The sequence below is a fragment of the Lactuca sativa genome, chromosome 4 (genome assembly GCF_002870075.4).
Source record: "Lactuca sativa cultivar Salinas chromosome 4, Lsat_Salinas_v11, whole genome shotgun sequence".
In the NCBI taxonomy this organism is placed as follows: domain Eukaryota; kingdom Viridiplantae; phylum Streptophyta; class Magnoliopsida; order Asterales; family Asteraceae; genus Lactuca; species Lactuca sativa.
Window position 1 is genome coordinate 150,540,544 of NC_056626.2, and position 12,021 is coordinate 150,552,564.

The following is a 12,021-nucleotide window of genomic DNA, read 5'->3' on the forward strand; positions in this document are numbered from 1 at the left end:
AAACCTTTATGCAATAACTCCTAAAGTTGCATCATAAGCTCTTTCATATCTGTCGTTTCTAATTGATATTGTGCTTTTTCTATGGGTGATGTTCATGGGAACAAGTGTATTTGGAACTCTACTTGTCTATCAGGTGGTAGTCTAGCAAGATCTTCGGGAAATACTTCTAGAAAATCACACACCAACGGTATTCTCTGTATTTCATTTTTCTCTTTCTTTGCATCAATCATAAATGCTAAGTATGAAGTACATTCTTTAGCTAAACACTTACTAGATTTCATCATAGTGGTGATTCCAGAGTTTACTATGCATTTATCCCCATACACCATAAATGGTTCTTTTGCAAGATGATTTAGTCTTACCATATTCTTTCTTCATAGTGTTTCAACACCGTTTGCATTTAACTAATCCACTCCTAGTAGCATTTAAAAACCATTTAACTCAATTAGAAATAATTCCTCTTGGAACATATTCCCATTCAAGTTAATGACGATGTTCGTCTTGCAATCACTAACATGTACAATCTTACCACTAGAAACTTCTACTAATAGGGCAGTTTCTAGTTTGGATAGATACAATGCAAGTATTCTACCAAATTTATGAGAAATAAAGGATTAGTTTCCTCCTGAATAAAATAAAATATTGATAGGCAAATCATTTACTAGAAATGTACCTAAAGCAACATCTGATTGTTCTTTTGCTGCCTCGAGGGTAATTTGGATTGCTCGTGCCTTTGGTTTCAGTTGCACAGTTGGATTTGTAGCTCCTTTCTTCTTTGGGAAGTAATTTTGAAAATTTCGTTCTTATCAACACTCAAAACATACTTTTTTATTGGATGTACATCCATTATCATAGTGACCGGTCTTTCCATACTTGAAGCAGGTTACCACTACGCCGTATCTCCCAAAATGTTTCTTCTTATACCTATCATAGCACTTTACCCTATTTTCATTCCTTGACTTCTTGTTGTTGGATCCTAACTTAGAAAACCTTATTTTCTTGTTAGCTTTTGAAAATCCTTCACTCTTCTCTATAGTCCTAATAATTTCCAAATTCGTGTCTTTGATATGGATTTCAAGATACTTAGCCACCCATATGGCTGATTTCAAAATAGTGGATAACTTCACTGTTGGACCATAATTTGTTGGTAGCCCATTAGCTAATTTCTCAATCTTGGATAGCTTATTAGGGACCAAGTATGGAACTAACTGCATTTTCTCATAAAAATGGCAACATCATCACTGTTGCTCATCTTTCCTTTCTTCAAATTATATAACTTGTTATTTATCTCCAGGAGGTCTCTTTCTGAGCAATACTCCCCTTTCGACTGCTCTAGGGAGTTTCCTCATGACATCTTTATCACTTATCCTTTTATCATAGTTTGACCCAACAGTTTTCACCAACTCAAAAATCTCGTCTACAATAGTCTAACTAGAAGACAGTCCTCTGCCTATTTCTATAGTCCTAGCTCTTAAACACCATCTCTATTTCAGAGATCCAATCCATAACAATCACAAGTTTTGGATTACCGGAAAGCTTGATTGTTTGGAAGCCATAAGATATTTGTACTTGCATCCATTCCAATAATTTTCTCCTTCTGGATTGTTTCTCCTAATTATTTGTGTCTCAACTTGATCAATGGTCCTACTATTGTTCCATTCTTTCAATTAATCCTCATTTATAATTGGTTCAACAACCGGTGCAGTGAGTTCTACCGTATTTGCCTATAGAAGATGTCTCGTTTCCTCCATTTGTTGTTCAAACATAACCTGTATCATAGCTTGGACTCCTAATATCGTGACATGTTCAAGTATGGATATGCCTTCAGATGCACATCCAAATATATGCGGTTGATCGGGCTACCGATTGCCATTATTATTTCCTAATCCACTGGATGTACTCACCATGATGTTCCGTGCACTAAAAGTACACTTAGTGAACATGAACATGAGTATTTTATAACAGGTAAGGTTTTATTTTTGTTCGACACATATGTCTGTCTTATCATTTAGAAATGTTACATGCTGGTTGTAATACAGTAATTATAGGTTTAGAATCTTGAACACATAAAATTTCATTTTCCAAATCAAGGTAGCCAATTGACCTTAAATATTTTCAAGTAATAGCAATCTAGGTATCCAACCTAAGGCATACTATAACACAATTCAGTTAGCACAAAATACTAATTTAGGCATACATTGTAATGTAAGCTAGTACTTGTGTCTATATAATATCAATTTAGGCATACAACCTATAATATAATACATACACACCTCACCATCATCACTTAGCATTCTAACTTGAAGTCTATAATTTATCTAAATTCCTAATTCGCTTAAACTAATACTCTGATACCAACCATGGCATCCCCAAAATTTCGCAGCCAAATACAACATTTTCTTTATGATTCTTTAAAATAGGTTATTCTTTTAAAGTATACATTTAATGCAAAATTGTCCCAAAATATTTTTCTTTTAAGATGAATCGGTATCAAAAGATTTTGAAAGAAATGTCTTGTTTTCATTTATATTAAAAACCCTTGAATTTCCTACACGATACAGAAAACATAAGCATAAGTAGTTATTTTAGGCCTTACAACTGTTTAATACACTATTGGCCATAATCTCCTTAAATCAATCGGCAAATTATAATCGCTACCTTAGTGCCTCCGTACTGCTATCTATGATACAAACAAACTAAGTGGTTCAGGTTTGAGAGCTTGGTGAGTACATAAGGTTTTTAACCAAAAATAATATAATTAAATCTTTTAAAAATATATTTCACACCAAATAATTAACCCGATTACTCATTCTCATTATTCTCAGACACTGATCCTAAATTGATGATCTCAATGGAGCTATCCTAAGAGATCACTGTAAGCGACAACTGGAAAATACTGTATTGGGGATTTCTTAGCAATATAAGTCGATAAAGGTAACCATGGGGGGATCGATTAGCCAAGTGAACACACAACTCATTAACTCCTACCGATCATAATTCTGTTAGCGTTCCAGAAGATTGTTTAGAATAGTCAAGAATTGTCATCTATACTCTGCTAGATGACTAGTCCCCGTAGTAAAATAATACAATGTTAGTTACGGCCTCACACCATTATTTTATCTTTCATAACCCTTCACTACCCAATATAATTAAAGTATGATAATAAAATAGATCATTACTTTCATAATATATGAATCAAATAAGCATAATCTTCTCATGCTACTTTATGTAATACATATATCATAAATATATATAAATAAAACATATAACATTTAAGCATTGAAATACTTTTGTATTTATGTGTAAGATGAAAGTAACTATGAACTCACCTTGTTAAAGGTCGATGATTTGTAGGAAAGTGAGCTCTTCGCCTAACACTTTAGCTTTCCCTTTTAAACGATCTGCATACAATTATTACTAAATCTTTAGTCATTTTTTGCATTATTCGAAACTATATACAATTATTACTAAATCTTTATCTTTCCCTTTTAAACGACCTACATACAATTATTACTAAATCATTAGTCTTTTTTGCATTTTTCAAAACTTTGAATAAAACTAACATTGGGAGTTAAATTACTAACCCCTCAAGTATAATAGTATAAACTTGTAATTGTCTTGATGATCTCGACCCTTTGATTACTCTTGGAAGTACTAGCACCAAAAATAGGAATGCATATAATGGCTCACACCCTAAAATACTAAGTCACCAGAAACTTCAAGAGAAAGGGGAGAGGAAGTGAAACTGAATATCTCAGCCTTCTATGAAGAATAATTGATTTTTCCAAGTTCTAAAGAGCAATTGATATAGTTGTAGTGATAAGCAGATAAACCTATTTTGAATCAATTAAATAATCAGATTTAATATTGGTTCAAATATTTTCCTTAGCTATTACCAAGATTGATTCTGGAAGCTCCTCAAATCCATACACTCTATAAGGGTTCTAGAATGTTCCCATTGTTCAACTATTGAACAATTAGCATTCGATCCATGTACCTGCACATTAATTCCAAATTAATTCCAAATAGTTTCTATTTAATTTATTAACCTCTAATAATCCAATTAACTAATTACCTCATTCTCTTAATTACTTTCTAGGTATTTTAGCTATTGAGGGCAGCCGAAAAAGGATTTTGTTATTATTATTCCAAAGTTATACAAATTAGTTATGACATTGGATACCTATTTAAAACAGTCTCGCACTTGGACACGTCATCAACTACGATTGGTCATATAATCTTCGAATAACCAACAAAACATGCATTCCACAACAACCATCACACTATGATTTCATCAACAAGTGACCTATAGATAAGTGATCAATTATTCATTTGTTTATTCAATATGTAATTGTGAACTGATGTTGGCGATTTTAGTATGTATAATGGTTTAAATGGTGCCTCGTGATAATTTTTTGCATTTTAAGGGCGTATACTAGTGTTTTACCGATTAGAAAAGTCATGTTACCCATTTTAGTAAGTTAACCTACCTCATCACTTGCCAAGTCAGCAGGTGAGTGAAACCGTTGAGTCAATATTGAGTTGACTCGATGACACAAATGCAAAGAGTAATTACTACCTTTAATTTCTACCAACACCCACTAACCCTGACATTGTCGATTGAGTTTCGGGCACAGTCTCGATTTAAAAGGGGACACACCCATGTGAGTTTGAAGTAATACAACCCTAAAACTTGTTTACCATATTCGGCCAAACAATCATCGAGAAGAACCCTTAAAAAGCAACAATGTCGGCTCCACCGTCTTCACCTGACTCTGACACTTTAAATTCTGGTGAAGACATCAACTAGAATGTGCTCCACTCAATCTCCTGTGAATGTGGTCAGAAGAGTTCAGAAAACAAAACGCCATTATACATTGAGGTACAATACGGGTAGTTGGATTTTAATTCGAGACAAGAAAAAAAGTGAAAAGCATGACTCTTTTTCATACTTACGAAGAATTTGATTTTTTTATTAAAAGGTTACTTAAAATTTAGAAATTGTTATCAGTAAGTTAGTATAAATCATTAATGTTTGGATTAACTCGAAATCTCTAATTTAAAAGATAAAACATCTATCAAATAGGTTAGCACACCAAATGTTGATACGAATCAAAGACCCATAAAGATTTTAAAAACCTAAAAATTGACGTTAAAAAAACACAAAATAGAATAAGAGTTTACTGGGTGGTTGGAGTGGTAAAAGGAGATTGTTAAAGAGCACAGGTGATGCAAAATCTTACCTAAAGCGGACAAAAAAACAAAGTTAAGATCCACTGCTCTTCTCACAACGATTCCAAAGGTTTTAAAAAGTTTGTCATGGTTTCGTCATGACATGTTTATATTTGCTGTCCAGTTTCAACAAAATGTCACTTTAAGTCATATGTTTATATAAAAATGAAAAATAATAGAAAAAATATATAAAATTATTAATTATATATAAACTTGTCGCATTAAGTAGGGGTGTGCGCGGCGTAGTTTGGTACGGTTTCGAGTCAAAACCGCAAACCGCACCGCATATACGGTTTGAATATTTTAGAAACCGCAAACCGCACCACAGATGTTCAAAACCGCGTGATGCGGTGCGATTTGATGCGGGCGGTTTATGCGGTTTAGTTGCGGTTTGTGCGGTTTGATGAATTGTTCAACATTAAATCTATCAAAAAATCAAAAACCTGACCGGGTTAAAAAAATTGATTGCTTTCATTTTATAAAACAGATACAATTTTTGAGTTAAATCGTTTTTAATAAATTGTGATTCATGCTATTATAGTTTTGTAAGTATCATTGTTATTGCTTTATATTGTCGTTATAGTTGATATATTCTTGTAAACCATGGGATCTTGATTTAATAGTGATTTAATGTTACGTTATAGATATTTGGTTATTGTAAGAAATATATTTATATACATCGTTTCTAAATCGTGATTTGAAGTTATAACAAAGTAAAGAAAAAAATATATATATATAACATGCGGTGTGGTGCGGTTTGAACCGCAGCTTTATAAATACAAACCGCAAATCACACTGCATAGTGCGGTTTGATAAAATGATGAACCGCAAACCGCACCATGAAATTCTAAACCGCATTATGCGGTGCGGTGTGGGCGGTTTGTACGGTTTTTTGCACTGCCCTAACCTTAAGTCACAACTTACAAACAACGTGGCTTGCCACGGCTTGAGAAAACCTTAAGGCTTGACATTGTCGCTAAGTCACATCTATCGCTATCAAGAACCTTGATCAAAAGATAAAGATTTATTTTCCTTTGAAAACCTAAAAGCATATAAAGAACTGATATACATGAGGTTAAAGATAGTAGATAGGAATCAAAACACAACTAAATTAAAATTTACAGACATACTCTACACTGACTAGTTCCCCTCAGTCCCCCCTCCTTGAATATCTGGAAGCTGATGAAACACACGAGCACAGCTATACACTGAACAGAAAGCTTGCAGTCCCGTCAATAAGAGCATAAACAAAGCAGCCAACACTGTGAGAAACTTCCACGATCCAAACACGTATTTGTTAAAGAAATTCGCCATTTTCACCCTCCATGTTCTACCATACCTCTTGTTCACATCTTCAATCACTTTATCCATCTTCGCCACTTTCGTCAACTTCACAGACTTGCTCATCCCGTTCCACAGATCTGCAACTTCCTTATCGCTCTTCAAATGGTTCAAAACTATTCCTCTCTCTCGCAAATACTTTGCATCTTCTTCAGTATCGATTATTCCGTTCATTAGCTCTGTGTATCGAGCCACCACCAATGGCCCTGCTGCAACACAAGCTTCGTATGCTACTAAGTTTCTCAGATAAACCTCTGAGTTTACATCCAGATCGACTACTGGGAGGTAGAGTGTAGATGTTATATTATCGAAAGTAATGTCCAAAATTCCGCCATTAACGGGTGAGAAAATGATCCCTGCATTGGCCATTTCGGTGACTGATGGGATGGTGATTTCCTCGATGGTTGGTACCTTCGGTTCGCCACCGTCGTCTTCTGAATTCTCCTCTCCTTTACCCTGAAACTTCACCAGCATTCGCTCCATGGGTTCTTTCATGAGTTTGAGTATGGGAAGATTTGATAAGATCTTCCATGGCAATTTCATTAGGAGAGCCATTGGTCTCCCGAAAATGAGTTTCTTGAAAAAGTTCACGAGCCCTGCGTTGGATTTCGAGAGGAGGTTCCATATATAACTCATGACCCGTTGAAGATCAGTTTCCTTTGCAAAAGTTTCTTCTTTATCTTCATCGTTGACTTCAGTGATAGCTTCTTCTTCGATGTCAATCTCAGCCTCCATGATCCCGAGCTCTTTGTTGTTTGGCACAGTCATGTGGTACAAAAAGTCTAGCAGGTGATCACAGTCGTTGATGTCAACATCTGGCAACTCCTTTTCTTGAAACGGAGAAAGCTCATGGTACAAACCTATCAGCATCGACTTCAACGTCTCTTCAGGTGACTTTTCATGATTAGCTTTCTTGGATTGATGCTCCAACATCGTCTTGATCAGAAACAACGGGATCTGGTTCTCCACCTTCACCAAATCACGAAGAATCGCCATGTGTGATAACTTCGTCCCGGAAGCATCGACCAAATGGGACATCGAAGATGTAACTTTCTTGAGTACCCGTCCTTCTTCTTTCATGGAATACACCTGAAGGAATTCCAGTAAAAACGCCATGTCAACAGCCATCATCCAGATCAGCGCGTCTCCTGACATATCAAGAAACTTATGGTAGCAAGCACGGATTCGAGGCTCATCGTTTTTCTTCATTATCTCCACGATACGTTCGAAGCTAACGTTCATATTTTTCTGGGTTCTACGTGCCGCAGCAAGCTTGTACCTTTGCATTTCATAGACCTCCTCGCGCCAATGGTGGAAGGGACCTAACGCGATTTGCTGTGGGATGTAGGATTCGGGATCGGTCGCTAGAAGTACTTGAGGGACTGTGAATATACAAACTGGGACTTTGTCGATCTCTTCCTCATGTTCTAAGATCGATTTACGCATGCTTTCCACCCATTCGTGTTCATTAATATTCATCTTCTTGAAGGAGTGTGAACTGGTAGTGCTGGACAAGGTTTTGGCGGCCATGGCGTTGGAGATAAAGTATATTCTTCAATGCAATTCAGTTCGGAGACAACGGATATGACTCTTATAGACGGTATCATGATTGACTAGCTATAGTTCACATAGTGTTGATCTGTTTACATATTATTTTAGCTTATTTAATTGTTTTAACCACGTTTCAAGAAAATAATTTCGAAGAAAAACAAACCGTACTTGATGTCGATAAACATGGACAACTGTAATATGAAGAAAAAATGGATTTAATAATATTTCGATGAATATATGTGAATTGTGATGAAGCATGTTAATGTGCGACTTGATTCTAGTTATTCTTTTATTCCTTTTATCATCTCGATTTGTCTTGGTTAAGTAGCTAGATAAGATACCATTAATTTTTATTTGTTTTTTTTTTTTTTTTTTTTTTCATAATCGAGGTTTTTATATTCCTTTCTTTATCATATAAAACATTTTTTTCCCCACATACCTTTTTACTATATGGAAACAAATAATTCGAATATAAAACCGAATTTTAAAAGCATTTTGAACTAGTTTCTTGTCTTATTTTTCTTCCAAAGATGATAAAAATAATAAAGTTCACTTATGGTTTATCATGAAGATGAAATTCAAAGTTTAGGTTAATAGACTATAATTATATACTAATCTTGAAGGTTTAAATATGTGCTCAAATTTATGTGATATATGCAAGTGAATAAACAAAAGAACTCAAGCTATAAGACTTAAAGTAATACTCTTATACGATGAAAGAAAGTTGAAAATTTGTTATCATACAAAGCTTGGAATATATATATATATATATATATATATATATATATATATATATATATATATATATATATATATATATATATATATATATATATATATAATGTTGCAAAACTTGGCCTACTCGGCCGGGTACTCGGCCGATTACTCAGAATCGGCCCTCCACCGATGCGAGTAATGTCAACTCGGCCAAAAAACTCGGATTTAGTTAAAATCGGCCAAAAATCAGTCGAACTCGGTCAAAAATCGGACAAACTCGAGCCTACTCGGTCTTACTCGGGCCTACTCGGTCAAACTCGGCCAAACTCGGCCAAACTCGGTCAAAGGGTCAAAATTGTCATAAAAAGAGAAAAAAAAATTAAGAATTTCAAGATTAATATGTATAATGCACTTAATGATTTATTATTTAACATAAATATGTGATTATTACTACATAAATATCTTAAATTTTCGGTAATTATCCACGTAGTGAGACAATTATGTGTATTTCAGTTTTTATGTATTCACATATATCTAATTTTTGTTATATATTTTAATCAAATTATGATTTGAACTTATGATTTTCACATATATAATTTTCCAAAAAATATTTCTACATGAATTACCGAATCCGAGTACTCCCCGAGTACTCGTTACTCCCCAGTCGTCCGAGCAGGTACCGAGTAACGAGTTCTACAACATTATATATATATATATATATATATATATATATATATATATATATATATATATATATATATATATATATATTATATATATATATATATATATATATATATATATATATATATATATATATATATATATATATATATATATATATATATATATATATATATATATATATAGCCTAACTTTGTAATTATTAAAAAGGCAAAAGATTCGACATAAACGTTGTATAAACTTAAAAATACAAAACATATCCGAAAAATTGGGAAATTGTTAGGATGATCTCTAATTAAATAGGACTATGGTGATATCTTCATCTCCGGGTACGTAGAAAAGCTTAATGGAAAAGGGCGAATAGAAAAGGGCTGTATAGGAAATGCAAATCTTTTTTACTCAAAAAAGCTATCCAGAAATTTAAAGAAGTGTTCGACTTAATGAAGTATCCATAATTATATTACATTCTTCTAACCAAACTCAATCTCTGTCAGTCTGAGCATACTTCTCATTTCGTTGTGCTTCACATTTGCTAAGGTTTTTATAAAAATATTCGTCAGTTGATTCTTAGAGTTGACATATTCCACTTTAATTTGTCATTGCTCAAAACACTCCCGTATGAACTGAAATTGGATGTCAATATGTTTGTTTGGATCATGAAGCACAATATTTTTAAGGAAAAATGATATAAAAGCTCTTAGGTTTTCACAAAAATATCGGTTTTAACTTTGAACGTGTTTTAAGTCCAGTAAAATCTAATGTTTTTTTAATTTGTTTATTTATATCCTTGTATCCGGTTTTCAGGTAACCTACCAGTTACCTAATGTCAGTAAAGCCCTTAAATTTTCAAAAATGTTCTCATTTACCCTTAAGTTTTTTAAAAATGTTTGAATTTACTCTTACCTTGATTGTTTTTATTATTATTATTATTATTATTATTATTATTATTATTATTATTATTATTATTATTATTATTATTATTATTACATTTTTAATGTATAAAAATATTTTATACATACATTTATAAATGTATAAAAATATTTTTATTAATATAAATATATTTTTAAATATATATATATATAGATACTTGTATTTAGTATTTATATATTCCTATAAAACCATATTTATATAATAAAAATGTATTTATTTGTATTTATTAGGTATAAAAATATATTATATACATATAAATATAAAAATAAATATTTATATGGTTTATATTGTATAAAAGATATAATTATATGTATTTCTACATCTTACTAACCATAAATATGTATTTATTTCATAATTATATGCATAAAATATATTTTATACAAAAGAAATATATATTTATATCTATTAAATACAAATAAAAAATATTTATACATTTAAAATCATATTTATATGTATCAAATACAAATAAAAACGCATTTATACATTAAAAAATATATTTATGCATTTAAAAATATTTTTATTTCTATTTAATAGATATAAATATGTATTTCTTTTGTATAAAAGCTATCGTATGCATATAATTCAGAACTAAAGACATATTTATACATAGTAATATGTATAAATACATATAATTATATCTTTTATACAATATAAACCATATAAATATGCATTTTTATATTTATATATATATATATATATATAATATTTTTATATGAAATAAATAAATATATATATATATATATATATATATATATATATATATATATATATATATATATATATATTTATACCTACTAAATACAAATAAATACATTTTTAATATATAAATATGTTTCTAAAGGAATGCATGGGCTTTCAAATGTATATAAGTACTAAATACAAGTAAATATATTTTAAAATTATATTTATTTTAATAAAAATATTTTTATACATTTAAAAATCTATTAACAATAATAATAATAATAATAATAATAATAATCATAATAATAATAGTAATAATAATAATTAAAATAACAATCAGTGTAAGGGTAAATCCGAACATTTTTTTAAAAACTTAAAGGTTAATCCGAACATTTTTGAAAATTCATGGGCTTGACTGACATTAGGTAACCGGTAGGTTACCTGGAAACCGGCTACAAGGGTAAAAATGAACAAATTAAACAAAACATCGGGTTTTACTGGACCTAAAACATGTCCAAGGGTAAAACTGTCATTTTTATGAAAACTTAAGGGCTTTTATGTCATTTTCCCTCAAGGAAATTGCCGACTTGTTATCGAATTGAAATACAAAGGGATAGACATGATGTGCTTTCCCGTAAGCTCTTTAAAGAGATTCTCAAGTCAAATGGCTTGACATGGTGCCGTTGTGGCTGCCAAAAACCCGATTCACATATAGAAAAAACAACAATCTTTTGCTTTTGAGATTGCCTTGTGACCATATTTCTTCTAACGTAGAAAATCATTTGTGTATACACTTGCTACTAACCGTTTCACCTCCAAGATCATTATTGCTAAACTTAAGCATGTCTTTCATTTCATGACCATTTCCATAGTTGAGCCCATAAT

At 31.7% G+C, this 12,021-nt stretch overlaps 1 protein-coding gene across 1 annotated transcript; it reads right to left on the reverse strand.

Annotated features, from left to right (window-relative positions):
• Positions 1 to 6,243: 6,243 nt before the first annotated feature.
• On the reverse strand, positions 6,244 to 8,164 carry LOC111892296 (putative UPF0481 protein At3g02645). Its single transcript, XM_023888371.3, has one exon. The coding sequence runs from the start codon at positions 8,101 to 8,103 to the stop codon at positions 6,373 to 6,375; it is 1,731 nt and encodes a 576-aa protein (XP_023744139.1). The 5' UTR covers positions 8,104 to 8,164; the 3' UTR covers positions 6,244 to 6,372.
• Positions 8,165 to 12,021: the final 3,857 nt, after the last annotated feature.

Excerpts from the sequence above, each read along its gene's own strand:
- LOC111892296 (XM_023888371.3), bottom strand. The coding sequence starts at position 8,103 with ATGGCCGCCAAAACCTTGTCCAGCACTACCAGTTCACACTCCTTCAAG.